Here is a 16,830-nt window from a genome sequence, read left to right on the forward strand (position 1 = left end):
ATATACATTTTCTAAAAGCATAGTTTCCAGCCTTGTACTAACAGGGACCTATTATATATATATGTAGTATGTTGGTACATAGGTCCCTGTACGTTACTACAAGGCATTTCTTTTTTTTTTTTTTTTTTTATCCTATACATACCGTATTTTCGTATTAACTATTAATAAATAAATATTTCAATTTATTAAAGTCTTCTTGCAATTTGTTTCATAACTAAGAAATATATATATATATATATATATATATATATATATATATATATATATATATATATATATATATATATATATATATACCAAAAGAAAATAAAAGCATCCGAATTCATCTTACAAGGAACGTACAGAGCATCACTATCAATGAATACGACCCAACTTGTTTTGATTCTGTAGCTTTTCCGGCATAACAGCACGTCATACCACCTGTTAACCGTGTTCGGTAGAAAAACGATATCTCCTCGGCGGAATTATTTGCCAAATGTGTTTTATCAAAATTTCCTTGAATGCAATCGCACCAGTATTTGAACACTTGGATGTTTTTTTTTTTTTTTTAATTTATTCTCGCCTCTTATGGTCTCGCTAAAAGTAAACCCCGCCTGTTGTGAACCGCCTCTGACCCCACTGTAGGCCTACTATTGAATATCATGGGTAAAGCCTAAATCAATCTTAGTATAAAACCAAGTCCTAGCTCCGAGTCGTGTTGTCAAACACGACTTCGTGTACACCATGAACTTAACCGTTCATGTCGGGGACTGGGGTTGCGTGGACTGAAATGCGGCACCCGGATTATGGATTGGGACAGCAGGTCTACACATGTACTTCCAATCTGGCGCTCTCCGTGACGAGGTTGAAAGTTTCCATCTGATCACTCGGTATCAACGGAGCTGTCGTGGCTGCGTGGTAATTCTGCTGTCTTGCAAACAGGCACACACCCGGACGCTGGTTCGAGTCACAGCAGCTGCTGTGTCATTTTTTTTTTTTGCCAGAGTTAATTTTTAGAAATTGCGATTGATTACTATAAGAGGAAACTCGCACGTAGGGAGGGTGGGCGGGTCAGTCACGGAGCAGTCGGTAGCGTGCATGGATGCAAATGAGACATCCAAAGCGTCTTCAACCTTGGTAACGCAAAGTCACGGGTTCGAGTCCCGGATGAGGCACGTCAGTCCATCACTACAACGACCTGGCCCCTGAATCGGGATGTCACGAGACGAGAACGAATGAGGGCGCTCGTGGGACATAGCAAATTACCTTTTGCATAATAATACGGTATACTTAAAAAGTTTGCATCTGCGTCGGCAATTGTATTTTCTTTCTCTTCAGTTAAAAGCCCTTATATTGGTGCCACAGATCTGGAACTTAAATTGAGCTATAACCAACTCCGTATGACTTGCATTTCATCAAAATGTGCTACATGTATCTTTTTCGTGGTATTATCAGAGAGAAAACTTTTGATTTTTTACAAAAGTAGCGTCACCTCTACTCCTTTTATCAGGCACACGTTTTGTCTTTTTGTGCCCCTCCTTTCCTATATTGGGCCCTTGCTTCTCAAGACTGTTCATATGTTCATAAAGTACCCGGGCAAGTCCGCAGTCGACACTGGAAAGTGTAAAGACTACTCAAAACTAAAACCGCCGAGGTGTGAACAGCTGTGGACGTCATCGCGCTCTACAACCTCAAAGGTGAAACCGAAAGTTATCTCAGTGCAAAACCAAAAGAAAATAAAAGCATCCGAATTCATCTGACAAGGAACGTACAGAGCATCACTATCAATGAATATGACCCAACTTGTTTTGATTCTGTAGCTTTTCCAGCATAACAGCACGTCATACCACCTGTTAACCGTGTTCGGTAGAAAAACGATATCTCCTCGGCGGAATTATTTGCCAAATGTGTTTTACTCAAAATTCCCTTGAATGCAATCGCACCAGTATTTGAACACTTGGACGTTTTTTTTTTTTTTTTTTTTTTTTTTTTTTTTATTTATTCTCGCCTCTTATGGTCTCGCTAAAAGTAAACCCCACCTGTTGTGAGCCGCCTCTGACCCCACTGTAGGCCTACTATTGAATATCATGGGTAAAGCCTAAATCAATCTTAGTATAAAACCAAGTCCTAGCTCCGAGTCGGGTTGTCAAACACGACTTCGTGTACACCATGAACTTAACCGTTCATGTCGGGGACTGTGGTTGCGTGGACTGAAATGCGGCACCCGGATTATGGATTGGGACAGCAGGTCTACACATGTACTTCCAATCTGGCGCTCTCCGTGACAAGGTTGAAAGTTTCCATCTGATCACTCGGTATCGACGGAGCTGTCGTGGCTGCGTGGTAATTCTGCTGTCTTGCAAACAGGCACACACCCGGACGCTGGTTCGAGTCACAGCAGCTGCCGTGACATGTTTTTTGCCAGAGTTAATTTTTAGAAATTGCGATTGATTACTATAAGAGGAAACTAGCACGTAGGGAGGGTGGGTGGGTCAGTCACGGAGCAGTCGGTAGCGTGCATGGATGCAAATGAGACATCCAAAGCGTCTTCAACCTTGGTAACGCAAAGTCACGGGTTCGAGTCCCGGATGAGGCACGTCAGTCCATCACTACAACGACCTGGCCCCTGTCAACAGACGAGAACAAACGAGGGCGCTCGTGGGACTTAGCAAATTACCTTTTGCATAATAATACGGTATACTTTAAAAAGTTTGCATCTGCGTCGGCAATTGTATTTTCTTTCTCTTCAGTGAAAAGCCCTTATATTGGTGCCACAGATCTGGAACTTAAATTGAGCTATAATCAACTCCGTATGGCTTGCATTTCATCAAAATGTGCTACATGTATCTTTTTCGTGGGATTATCAGAGAGAAAACTTTTGATTTTTTACAAAAGTCGCGTCACCTCTACTCCTTTTATCAGGCACACGTTTTGTCTTTTTGTGCCCCTCCTTTCCTATATTGGGCCCTTGCTTCTCAAGACTGTTCATATGTTCATAAAGTACCCGGGGCAAGTCCGCAGTCGACACTGGAAAGTGTAAAGACTACTCAAAACTAAAACCGCCGAGGTGTGAACAGCTGTGGACGTCATCGCGCTCTACAACCTCAAAGGTGAAACCGAAAGTTATCTCAGTGCAAAACCAAAAGAAAATAAAAGCATCCGAATTCATCTGACAAGGAACGTACAGAGCATCACTATCAATGAATATGACCCAACTTGTTTTGATTCTGTAGCTTTTCCAGCATAACAGCACGTCATACCACCTGTTAACCGTGTTCGGTAGAAAAACGATATCTCCTCGGCGGAATTATTTGCCAAATGTGTTTTACTCAAAATTCCCTTGAATGCAATCGCACCAGTATTTGAACACTTGGATGTTTTTTTTTTTTTTTTTTTTTTTTTTTTTTTTAATTTATTCTCGCCTCTTATGGTCTCGCTAAAAGTAAACCCCACCTGTTGTGAGCCGCCTCTGACCCCACTGTAGGCCTACTATTGAATATCATGGGTAAAGCCTAAATCAATCTTAGTATAAAACCAAGTCCTAGCTCCGAGTCGGGTTGTCAAACACGACTTCGTGTACACCATGAACTTAACCGTTCATGTCGGGGACTGTGGTTGCGTGGACTGAAATGCGGCACCCGGATTATGGATTGGGACAGCAGGTCTACACATGTACTTCCAATCTGGCGCTCTCCGTGACAAGGTTGAAAGTTTCCATCTGATCACTCGGTATCGACGGAGCTGTCGTGGCTGCGTGGTAATTCTGCTGTCTTGCAAACAGGCACACACCCGGACGCTGGTTCGAGTCACAGCAGCTGCCGTGACATGTTTTTTGCCAGAGTTAATTTTTAGAAATTGCGATTGATTACTATAAGAGGAAACTAGCACGTAGGGAGGGTGGGTGGGTCAGTCACGGAGCAGTCGGTAGCGTGCATGGATGCAAATGAGACATCCAAAGCGTCTTCAACCTTGGTAACGCAAAGTCACGGGTTCGAGTCCCGGATGAGGCACGTCAGTCCATCACTACAACGACCTGGCCCCTGTCAACAGACGAGAACAAACGAGGGCGCTCGTGGGACTTAGCAAATTACCTTTTGCATAATAATACGGTATACTTTAAAAAGTTTGCATCTGCGTCGGCAATTGTATTTTCTTTCTCTTCAGTGAAAAGCCCTTATATTGGTGCCACAGATCTGGAACTTAAATTGAGCTATAATCAACTCCGTATGGCTTGCATTTCATCAAAATGTGCTACATGTATCTTTTTCGTGGGATTATCAGAGAGAAAACTTTTGATTTTTTACAAAAGTCGCGTCACCTCTACTCCTTTTATCAGGCACACGTTTTGTCTTTTTGTGCCCCTCCTTTCCTATATTGGGCCCTTGCTTCTCAAGACTGTTCATATGTTCATAAAGTACCCGGGGCAAGTCCGCAGTCGACACTGGAAAGTGTAAAGACTACTCAAAACTAAAACCGCCGAGGTGTGAACAGCTGTGGACGTCATCGCGCTCTACAACCTCAAAGGTGAAACCGAAAGTTATCTCAGTGCAAAACCAAAAGAAAATAAAAGCATCCGAATTCATCTGACAAGGAACGTACAGAGCATCACTATCAATGAATATGACCCAACTTGTTTTGATTCTGTAGCTTTTCCAGCATAACAGCACGTCATACCACCTGTTAACCGTGTTCGGTAGAAAAACGATATCTCCTCGGCGGAATTATTTGCCAAATGTGTTTTACTCAAAATTCCCTTGAATGCAATCGCACCAGTATTTGAACACTTGGATGTTTTTTGTTTTTTTTTTTTTTAAATTTATTCTCGCCTCTTATGGTCTCGCTAAAAGTAAACCCCACCGGTTGTGAACCGCCTCTGACCCCACTGTAGGCCTACTATTGAATATCATGGGTAAAGCCTAAATCAATCTTAGTATAAAACCAAGTCCTAGCTCCGAGTCGGGTTGTCAAACACGACTTCGTGTACACCATGAACTTAACCGTTCATGTCAAGGACTGGGGTTGCGTGGACTGAAATGCGGCACCCGGATTATGGATTGGGACAGCAGGTCTACACATGTACTTCCAATCTGGCGCTCTCCGTGACGAGGTTGAAAGTTTCCATCTGATCACTCGGTATCGACGGAGCTGTCGTGGCTGCGTGGTAACTCTGCTGTCTTGCAAACAGGCACACATCCGGACGCGGGATCGAGTCACAGCAGCTGCTGTGTCATTTTTTTTTGCCAGAGTTAATTTTTAGAAATTGCGATTGATTACTATAAGAGGAAAATCGCACGTACGGAGGGTGGGCGGGTCAGTCACGGAGCAGTCGGTAGTGCATGGATGCAAATGAGACATCCAAAGCGTCTTCAACCTTGGTAACGCAAAGTCACGGGTTCGAGTCCCGGATGAAGCACGTCAGTCCATCACTACAACGACCTGGCCCCTGAATCGGGATGTCACGAGACGAGAACGAATGAGGGCGCTCGTGGGTCTTAGCAAATTACCTTTTGCATAATAATACGGTATACTTTTGAAAGTTTGCATCTGCGTCGGCAATTGTATTTTCTTTCTCTTCAGTTAAAAGCCCTTATATTGGTGCCACAGATCTGGAACTTAAACTGAGCTATAACCAAGGAGTTATAACTCCTTGCTATAACCAACCCCGTATGGCTTGCATTGCATCAAAATGTGCAGGGCCGTAGCCTGAGCAAAATGCCAGGGGGGGCAGTAAGCGGACACGAGGGGGCGAAGCCCCCGGTGGGGGAGGGTGTGGGAGGTGGATGATTGTCTAGTGTCCATGAGTGCATTTTCTCACAGAATTGATACCAACTTTGCAATTTCTTTCCACCTTTGCGATTATTTTTTTTTTGCACCTCAAATCCCAGGGGGGGGGGGGGGGGGGGCAGCTGCCCCCCCTGCCCCCCCCCCGGAGGCTACAGCCCTGATGTGATACATGTATCCTTTTGGTGGGATTATCAGAGAGAAAACTTTTGATTTTTTACAAAAGTCGCGTCACCTCTACTCCTTTTATCAGGCACACGTTTTGTCTTTTTATGCCCCTCCTTTCCTATATTGGGCCCTTGCTTCTCGTGTGCCAAGTTTGACAGCTACACTGTATGCCCGATATGTGAAACTTTTTTTTTTTTCATTTATTTTTAAAACACAGCTAGATGGCTGATTTTAACCTAAGTTATAATAGAAACAATTAATGATTGGATAATTTTGAAAACCAAAGCATGCTAGATGCATTTGGATTCTTGTAATAACCAGATGTTTGTTGCAATAGCATGTCAAATACCAAGAAATGGCCCATATATATATGTAACCAAATCAACAGTAAATGCAGTGTTAGTAAATTAAGAATAAAGAAACCTGCACATTACTGGATTTTGTACAGAATAATGTATGTTAGAAAAAACTACACAGCAAAAAAGGCTAATATACAGACACTAAACAGGGGGAAATGTCACTTACATGCAAAGAAAAATGTAAGAACATGTTGAACATACTTTTTTTATAAAACGAAGTTGCTCATAGAATCTGAAGTAACACTGAGTAATACAGTTTGGCACTTACGGAGTGAGCATTGCCAAAATACACATATAAGTAAATCTGTAACTATTTTAAAATATATTTTAAAATATTTCAATCAAGCTGACTTTTAAAGGGGACCTGTTGTTTAACCCAACAAAGTCACTAATCAAAAATGAACCAGTTAGCATTGAAGCACACATGTTGATGGCACCATGCTGTTTCTGTCCCCTGCATACAGAAATTTGATAGACTCATTTATATCAGCTTCTGTTACCACATGACACAGCCTTTTCTTCCTTACAGTAGCTGGAAGAAAAGAAAACAAGGAATGATTAGCAACGATTTAACCATCATCATATTAGATTCAATAACGATATACAATTTAATGAATTTAAAGAAAAGAAGCAAAGTGCAGATTTAGATAATATTTTCTAGTACATTTTATTTGAACACTTATAAATATCTACTTAATTGCAATGAGATGTTTGGTTTGTTTCAGCTCTGAAAACGTCACTTTTCCCCCTTTCCCCAACCAGTTAACTTGCAGAGCCACAGAGGAGCTGAATAAGTGGCTTTGCAACTTTCTTACAGTGAACTTATAATCTGATCCTGCTATGCTCTTTCATAAGTCCACCTGCAAGATGGAAAAATGTTTTACAATGAAATTCATCATTGTCACAGATAACTATTGTGAATCCATTACAAAAAGGATTGATGTACACTTTCTTATATATATATTTGTAATATAATGCTTTATGCATTTCGACAAAACTGTCCACACCAATTTAGTAAATAAAATCTCTGTAAATTTTCATTTGGTATTAATTAAGATAACTTTATATCATCTGGTTTATTGCTTAAATGTACAAATATTTTGCATCATTCAAAGCACAGTGATTAAAAGTGAACTTACATGAATAATTCTACATTGAATTTCAAATGAAAAATCATGTATATTATAAATATTTACCATCTTTCTTAACCTTTCTTGATGTGTTCCTCAATAGATGTCAGCTGTTCCAGGGTGGAAATTGATAAAAAGGAAGGGACTTCATCATCATTATCGTTCTGTTGTTCTTGATACTGAGTTGTTTCTTGGAGCCTTTTAAGCACTTTTTGCAATAGTTAACTAGTATTTCAATAGCAGGACAAAAGTCCCAATTAAATTTTTTAATTAATTTAGGCAAAAGTTTAAACATTCTGTCACAGTGCTCAATCAATCCAGATACTTTCTACCTCTCATTAAAAAAATAAATAATAATAATAACAAAATAAATAAATAAATAAATAATAATAATAATAATAATAATAATAATAATAATAATAATGATAATAATGAGTAAAAAAAAATCTACCACTCATGCTTACTTCAGTGTATTTCAAAAGAAGTGTATTTCAAAAAAGATGTTATGACAATTAGTGCAATTTCATGTAATTACATGGTAGAGTAGTTTACAGTTAAATAATGAAAGGGTATCAGAGATTGATAGCATGCTTACCATGTTCATACAGCACTCTCACTGCATACCTTGTCCATGTCGACTTGTCTGGCTGTACGTGTGATTTGATGGCAGAGAGGGCTCTTTTCCTTTCTAAATGGAGGCCATAAAGCAGTCATCCATTATCCACTTTTCAGATATTATTCCTCCATCAATAAACTGCACCAGAATGAAGGCCATTTTTCTACAAATTATGAAATGTACATAATAACTTCTTTGAGTGCACCCCCCCCCCCAAAGAAAAAAAAAGATGAAAAAAGTATTATGTTGACTGCAGTTAAGTAAATCATATAATAATTTGTTTTCCGCTACTAATATTTCCTCCCATGCCCTACCCCTCCCCACCCCCACAAAAAAAAAAAAAAAAAAAAAAAAATCAAGATTCTTATACTTGTCTATATACATGTAGCTCACACGTGCGCACGTACACACACACACACACACACACACACAATCCATTTCACGACAGAATATGTTTTGCAGGGATTAAAGGCATGTTATCCTTTTTTTCCCTTTTTAAACCCATGCTGTATTTTATGCTTGCAGTTCAATATGCATAAGAACTCAATTTGGACATTTTACGAATTGGGGAATGTGCTTCATGACAATAAATCCAGAATATAGGCTTGTCTTTATTTTCAGTCCATCATTTCTAAACTGTTACAGTGAATGAAATAAAATCTCTTACTGTGTTAGAATCGACCTCAATTGTGCTATATGCACTAGATAAGAAAATCGTTCATTCTTGATTTACAAATTGTAAATTGTGCTTCTAGAGATATTCAGACAAACCTAAAATCATGTAAAAAAAATGAAAGTAAATGTAGTTGAAAGCAAAACTTCTTAACATTAGAGAGTTGTCTTCCACAATCTTTAATATCACATCACTCAAAGTGCTAACTCTTGCACTTTTTTCAAGAAAAGAAAAATAATCACTTCAATGAAATCATATTCACAACTTACAAGAGCACAACCACTCAAAAAAGTACACATATTTAAAAATAGTTCTACAAAGCCTAGATTCCAAAGCCAAAATTTTATTTCATTACAGTCTTTACCCATTGCACCATATCAGAAACCAGCAGACTTCACAATACCTGAACATAATAAAAAAATAACAGCACTACAAAGTGATTCAAAATAATAAAACTACTTGCATTAGAATTCTGCATCTTAATTAATTCTAGATTAAACCGACCTTAATTGAAAAGGATAAAAAGTTGCATAAGAGAACAAAAAGTCCAAGTACATTATTTAAAACAACAAAACAGAATGTGCATTCCTATCTTTCAACGTTACATGGCTAAATTAACTACTTCAAAGAAAACTGAATTATTTGTGTTAATATGAAATCAAACACTACAGCACCCTCCTTCTCCATCTTACTGAAAAATTGAAAAATTCCAGATATTTTCATAGCAGGTGTCTAATCTCTCTCAATCTATATTGGACAATAAACATTTCACAGTCATAAAAGGCAAGTCAAGACTAAAATCTTGGGAATCATAATTAGCTATAGACTATCCCTATTTTAGGCTCTTGTAAATTTTGAAAATGGAGCATACTGCACCGGAAGATCTTACCATAAAATGTATCAATGTACTTTTAAAAAAAATTCAAATAAAAGATTTATAAGGAAAACCGAAAACAATTCATATTAATAATATTATTTCTTTTTCAGCATTTTCTTTACAACTCCGTTTGCTGGAAGAAAGAAAGAGAGAAAGACCTCTTCTCAAATGTATTCTACTGAAGGCGTCAGACATGAGTCACAGGAAACCTGTATAAAAAGGTAAAATAATCTCTTTCTTAACAAAGGAAAAAAGTCTTGGCAATAATATCTATATGAACTCTTGGATAGTCAACAGATTGTATTAAAGCTGCATTGCCCAACTTCTCTGTTGTCCAATCAGCGAATCAGTTACAAGCAAATAAGCTGTATCATCCAATGTAATGTGTGCTTGCATATCATTCTAATGGTCTATTGGAGGATTGTGTGAAACTCTTCACTCTGGAGTAATAAAAATTGGGGTACTGGTTTTCATTGTTCACATCAAATTCATGGTGAACAGATCTGAAAATAAGGAAAAATAAATTCCTAAGAGGACAATTCCTTTTAAGTAAAATTGAGTTTTCAATCATGACAGGCTTTGAAAAAATAATAGTAATGAATAAAAAAAGCTAAAATGTTTGTTATTCTTAAATATAATAGTAGTTTTACTTGTTTGTCATTGTTACTATGTACCCTTGAATATACATGTATTTGCCAGATTTGGTTCCAACTTAAAATATCAATATCTTTCTCCTTTTACCTGCATCTGTCTTCTCATTAACAAATAAATTAAAAAATAAACAAAAATTATCAAATTATACATACAAAGCACTCTTAGTAATCTGTTAATCACAAGCACATAGTGTGTGCTGTACCAGAGAGATTATGTGGTTTTCAATGTGAATACTTTTGTCTCCTACCTGTCTTCAGAATGAACAGAATAGTGCTCCCACACCAGCTGTGTGTTACGATGCCTTCCACCACGATCCCTCAGAATGAAATCCTGAAACAAAAAAAAAAAAAAAAAAAAAAAAAAAAAAAAAAAAAAAAAAAAAAAAAAATAGAGATGTTGTATTCTCTTTTAGTTCCTATTTAATTCATACACTGAAGAGGATGTGATGATTAAATAATACCTATTTTCCAGCACTTTGTAAGATGCCAGAGAAGGCAAAAAATATCAATTCACAACTTTCCCATTTGTACATTGCCAGTTAAATAAATTAATATGTTTTCTGGGACATAATTTAGATCTGTACAGCAGTGGGCCTGATCTGGCCTCTTCTGAGCCTCTGGCTGACATTTACTTTCTAAAAAAACCAGTAATTTGAATGAGCCAGTTATTTCATAGCTATACTCATTACTTTGTAAAATGGTAATGGTAAGGGAGAAAGAAAAAGATAAATTGAAATAGAGAGAGAGAGAGAGAACGTACCACATGAAATACACGTTCCTCATGCTCTTGCTGTGCTTCTTGTTTTCTGCGTCTATACTTGCTGACAATTGTATCGGCATTGTTGCTTCTCCTCAGTACCCCAGTAACCTAAACAAGATACCACAACCCACAACCATGAGCCAGGAATTTCAATCTAGATAGCAACTAGTACAGATAGTACAGACCATTTCATCAGTAATAAGTATAATTTTAATAGTATCTTTAAGGACAACAAAATTGCTTGGTTCTATCTAAGGGTATAAGATTAAAGTGCCATTCAGAATAGGGGACTAACTAGTCCGAGGGTCAAATATGGCGACCCACTATAAGGCTGCGTTCACATGAAAAATCTATTTTCTAAAAATCTATTTGCAGTATCTTGTGATCATGGTCTGTGCCCTGAATACCCCACGGCGTAATTACTGGCAGCGCAGAGAATTAATTACAGCTTTGGAAGTAACTGGCTCGCGCTGCCCGTAATTACGCCGCGGGTATTCAGGGCACAGACCGTGATCACAAGATACCGCAAATAAATTTTTAGATTTTTAGAAACGCGGCCTAAAGCTTGCCATATAATCCACTAGTAGACACTGAATAGATATCCTGTGGGGAAGTATTCAAGTGGGTCGGCCACATTTGACCCTCGAACTAGTTAGTCCCCTATTCTGAATGGGGCCTAAAACTGATTGAGAAAACATATTTAAAATCTCACCTTGTTCCCAACTAGTCTGTAGTAGCCGTACATGATGCCAGAGGTCCTGTAGTGCTTGGAGACCAGTTTGGGGAGCACTGTGTGGGGGTCATCAGCTGTGGTTAGGAGCAGCATGTTGCCTGAAAGGTCATTAGGTCAGGGGTCATGAAGACCAAGGTGAAGGTCACTTGTTAAATGCATTCATATGCATTTCAATGCTGGAGTATATATGCAGATAGTTTTTACTTGTAGCATGTTTAAGAAGTGTTTGTATGTATTTATATTATTGTATGCATTAATGAGAGAGAGAGAGAGAGAGAGAGAGAGAGAGAGAGAGAGAGAGAGAGAGAGAGAGAGAGAGAGAGAGAGAGAGAGAGAGAGAGAGAGAGAGACTACAACTAACACATCAGAAAAGGGTCGTGTTCTGACCAAACAAATAAGCCTAACAGTAACACATATCATCATATTTCCATACTATTCAGTCATAACAGTGTGATCTTTTGATGATGTTTTTTTTAATCTATACAGGTCTGAATGAAGAGAGAGAGAGAGAGAGAGATCACCCTGAATCTCACCATCAGCAAAGAATCTTGCATATCTGTAGTACTCCACAGAGTGCCAGGGTCTGTAGAAGCTGTCTAAACTGGGTTCCCCAGGGCGATAGTATACAGTCTTACTGATATAACATCCTAAGATAAAGTATTAGGGTTTACAATATGTATTTCAAATAAATGTGAACAAAAACCATTAATTGAAAAGTCCCTTTTAACAAAAAATTGAAATTTCAAAGTGTCATAATTTTGTACATTAAATCAGAATGGCAAAACATAATGCGGGGCAAGTGCTATCATTCTGTAATACACCAACATGACTACAGAATTCAGGACCAAAATTGTTTGAACTTTTAACTTGTCTGAACATGACACAATATTACCGTGAACATGGACGTGAGGCTTGTTGAGGTACAGCAGTCTCCAGGAACCTTCACTTTCAGTGTGCTCACAGTTCAAACCCCAGGTTCTGCCAAATAAATAATTGAATAAAATAAATAAATAAATAAATAAATAAATAAATAAATAAATAAAACTGCTAGGTACTAGTAATGTCACTCTTCATTCAATTATTCAATTATCTCGTAAAATGTCTAGTCTTTTATCATCTATTTATTCTTTTTTTCTGTAAGTAATACACTAGTCAAGCTTAAAATAACATGACATGTGGTGGAGATCACTGATATTCATACCCTTATAAAAAGTTAAAAAGATTGGTCTCTTATATATTACCTGAGACTGGCTAGCCTCCAGAGTTCATCATCTCTGGCACACAGGTAAAACCCTCGACACACCTGTAATGTACACAATAATCCCACATTATATTCCCATCAGTATAGTATACACAATCAATATAGTATACACATACACAGTATAGTAATTTGTAATTACGTAGTCATAGCCTTTAAAATATGTTTTTCAGCGTCTTTTGTATGAGAGCTGCTGGTAAAAGGCAAGTTGTACACCCCTTAATGAAGAGTTGAGCCATCATGCCCCTTAGGTGAAAATAAATAAATAAATAAATAAATAACTATATGAATAAATAAATATCAGAACTTCAGAAAAAGTGTCCTTACCATAGAGAGTTGTTCCAAGGATCTCATATCTAATTGATCTGATACGACCCATTTAAATATGTACATTAATACTTCCACTGGTAAAACAGAGATGTGGGTTTTCTGGAAAAAAAATGAACTTATATGCAGATTTTATAATTTCATGTGAGTGGTGAATTTCTTTATACAAGGTAAATAGCTTTAGAATTAAAAGAACAAATATTCAACATTATACACATACATAATTACCAATCAAAGAATTTGGTATAATTTAATCTTAATCTAAATTCTATTGCCAAATATTATAACATGTTGACTATTGATTTAATGCCACATTCAAAAGCAAAAGCTTAGAAAGTCCAACTCAAATGACTTCTGTTATTAATGAAAATTGTCACACACATACTTGCTGCTCGTACTCTGCCTCGCACACGTGCTTCACATCACGACGCACACGCAGTTTCTGAAAATGCTGCACAAGATCGTCCAAGTCTGCCTCCTCCTCATCTTCAGTCTGGCCACTTACAGGAGAATGAAAAACAAACAAACAAATAATAATAATAAATAAATAAACAGTGACATAATATTTAATATTCCAAAGTAAATCATGTACATATTTGGTAGTTAATCAAGTTAAATAAAGTTAAGGTTGGGGTCTATTAGTCTGGGTGAAATGTATCACCCTTTGGATACACGTAATTAGTCAACCTACCTTGCACTTCCAATGGAACTACTGCTTTCTAATCTCTCTGAGGGGAAAAAAGCAAAATATTATTAAGTAATAATCTTTATCTTATAAAAATTAATATTGCAAAACGAATATTAAATTATTGTTGCAAACATGCATATATTGTTGGTGTTTTCCGATGCTTTCACTTTCACCACTGGCACTGTTTCCTGAGGGCTCTTTCCCAATGTAACTTATGTTTTAGGTACCAGTTCTTCTGCATTGTAGTCAACACCAGGAAGAGGGGTGTTGATCTGTTCATCTTGGCCCCGTAACTCAAAAGCGCGTTGTGACCGAGCGTTAGCGTCACGATTCCCTAACTTGCCCATACTTGCCCCATAAGGGGGTTATGGAATTGAGACTCTTGCGCTCGGTCGCAATGCGCGATGCTTTCAAGTTACGTAGCCCTGCATTTAGCGATCATATTCATTACGTTCACTTGAGGTTAGAATACATCACAGTGTTCAGGAACGACTTTATCAGCAAAATCTGGGCGACACTTTCATTTTATCAGACAACTGCTTTTTCATAAAATAAAAGGACACAACTTTGATCTTAAAGTATGCACCTATTTTCAGTTTTTTTGGGTAAAATACTTATGTGAAACATTCCCCTGCTGGGCTAGTACTTACCTCTTTTCCGGACTTTGTTTTTTCTCAGCTCCTCTATCCTGAACTCTATGTCTGGTACCAACTGGATGGCCTGGCGGTAATACCTGACAGCTAAATAGAAATTATAAATAGATCAGACTATAGAATAAGAGAGGTGATACCATCCCCTGGGTTTGTACCACCAGCTGGATGGCCTGGCGGTAATACCTGACAGCTAAATAAAAATTATAAATAGATAAGACTATAGAATCCGAGAGGTGTTACCTCTCCCTTAGTATGTACCACCAGCTGGACGGCCTGTTGGTAATACCTGACAGCTAAATAGAAATTATAAACAGCTCATCATGCTATAGGATCAGAGGGGTGACATGAATATGCATATTTCCAAGTAAAGAAAGTCTTCACTCCTCCTGTGCTATGTAACAAGTTTTGCATCTAATTATATTCTTCTGGTCAAAGCACTGGTTGAGAAGAACCCCCCCAACACAAACACCTCTTATAGAATCTACCTACAGTCCAAACAGCATTGTTAGAGAACATTCAGAATGAGAAGAGCTAAGTGCTAGCTGGCCCACAACCAGTAAAATTGAGCCGAGATTTAATTAGTGCCCCTGCAGGGATGATGCGTGGGGGCGTGCAAGAGGCGGAGAGAGACCATTACACGATTAAGAGGTCTTCCTTTCATGTAGGTCTGCCATATTCAGGCTGTAGACCAGCTAGCACTCAGCTCTTCCCATTCTGAATGGCCTCTTACTATGGATGTCTGGGACAATTACCTTCAAACAACATTCCTGACTTTTCAGCATTCACTCCCACCAAAAACAGACGTCTAGCCTAAACGAAAAATAATATTATTCTGATAACATAAAGTGTATAAATTCAACATAGTAAAGTTTAGACAATTGCTTAACATATTCTTACTGACCGGCTAAAGAAATTGAAAATGTTTCATTATTTTTTCCAACATTTACCTTGACTAATTTCAAATTTCCAATATGTCTAAAATAACATAGCCACTATAACAAATTTAAAATGTTTGCCCGAAAGAAACTTTCCCGTACTGTAACTGACTCGATCACTGGACTTAAAACTTTATTTCATATCTTATATATTCTGATACTTGGAATATTAATATGGATAAACATTTTGCTTTTAATATCAAAATCTCAGAGACCAGCTATACGTAAGCCCTACCTTCTCAAAATCATTTACATTCACATCCTCTGTTGACTTTTTTCCTGGGCCATTATCTTGACCTTGACCTGACCTGACACCCTTCTGACCCTGACCTTTTTTCAACTCTTGCTGCCACTGTGATCTGAATTTGTGCAGCTGATCTTGAATATTAGACGATTCCTCCGACTCCTCTTGTTCCTCATCCTCTGAAGAAGAATCAGACCCAGCTGTTCGTATGGCATTTTCATCCTGCAAGAAAAGGGGGAATACTGGTACACACTGGTGTTTTAAATATGGGATGTCTCATAGGAAGTGAGTTAAAGTTTATTTTGAAAGCAGCACCTGTATCCTCTTGATTCCCTTAGTTTTAGTACTAGCTGATGTCTAAATGGAGTCCATAATCAAATTTAGTTAAAATAGCTAGATAATTTATTAACACATTTATATTATACATGGAAAATCACCACTAGAACTACAAGTTTTGAATTACTATTGTTATCGTCAGAAGTGTGTATAAATCAAATTGATTCCGGTTGGTAATATAATTTCTGGAACTTACAGTAACTTCAGCAACGACTGTAATGTAATGTAATGTAATGTAATGCAGGTTCTGGAATTTGATTTATACAAATTTTTGATTCTTATTCTATTGCATGGATAAAAACATCCACCCTTTTACTACCACTATTACTTAGCATGGCCTAGCAAATCTTATTACCAGTTTACTTGGCAAGAACAGGGTCAGGGGAGCATATTCCCTCAAATTGAGTCGGAAAGGTTAAAATGCTACTTGACAGTCCTGCACTTATTTGTAATATTATGCTTCACTTACCATTGCATAAAATGTTCAGTTGTCCTATTCTTTCAGGCGGTTAGTTCACGGCAAGTGAAGCAAATAACGGAACTAAAAAACAATCTGGCCTTCCTGAAAGCCGCCATTTTGGAATAGAGGGAAGAATGGAGAACACGAAGGAAATGACGTGAAATGATATCGATTGCGAGGCTAAGGCGAAGAGACAGACA

At 37.8% G+C, this 16,830-nt stretch overlaps 2 protein-coding genes across 2 annotated transcripts in view; one reads left to right on the forward strand and one right to left on the reverse strand.

The window, feature by feature from the left end:
• LOC147760410 (uncharacterized) overlaps positions 1-16,830 on the forward strand; it is a 150,741-nt gene that overhangs the window by 54,345 nt on the left and 79,566 nt on the right. The window lies entirely within an intron of this gene.
• On the reverse strand, positions 8,632-16,806 carry LOC106154898 (F-box only protein 9-like). The gene is made up of 14 exons (XM_013529443.2): positions 16,640-16,806; positions 15,826-16,056; positions 15,408-15,465; positions 14,653-14,742; positions 14,006-14,042; positions 13,700-13,814; positions 13,315-13,416; positions 12,971-13,032; positions 12,622-12,707; positions 12,263-12,376; positions 11,709-11,827; positions 10,997-11,104; positions 10,485-10,567; positions 8,632-10,086 (listed from the first exon to the last, which is right to left on the reverse strand). Exons 1-14 carry the CDS (start codon positions 16,640-16,642, stop codon positions 9,981-9,983), a joined length of 1,314 nt encoding a protein of 437 aa, XP_013384897.2. The 5' UTR covers positions 16,643-16,806; the 3' UTR covers positions 8,632-9,980.

The sequence above is a fragment of the Lingula anatina genome, chromosome 8 (genome assembly GCF_051362555.1).
Source record: "Lingula anatina isolate TDL-2025a chromosome 8, LinAna3.0, whole genome shotgun sequence".
In the NCBI taxonomy this organism is placed as follows: Eukaryota; Metazoa; Brachiopoda; class Lingulata; order Lingulida; family Lingulidae; genus Lingula; species Lingula anatina.

Bases quoted from the DNA above. Each gene is read 5' to 3' on its own strand.
- LOC106154898 (XM_013529443.2), bottom strand. The intron at 14,043-14,652 runs GTAAGTACTAGC...TTTTCCCCTCAG, and splicing joins AAACAAAGTCCGGAAAAGAG to AGAGATTAGAAAGCAGTAGT. The intron at 13,033-13,314 runs GTAAGGACACTT...TGTACATTACAG, and splicing joins CCTTGGAACAACTCTCTATG to GTGTGTCGAGGGTTTTACCT.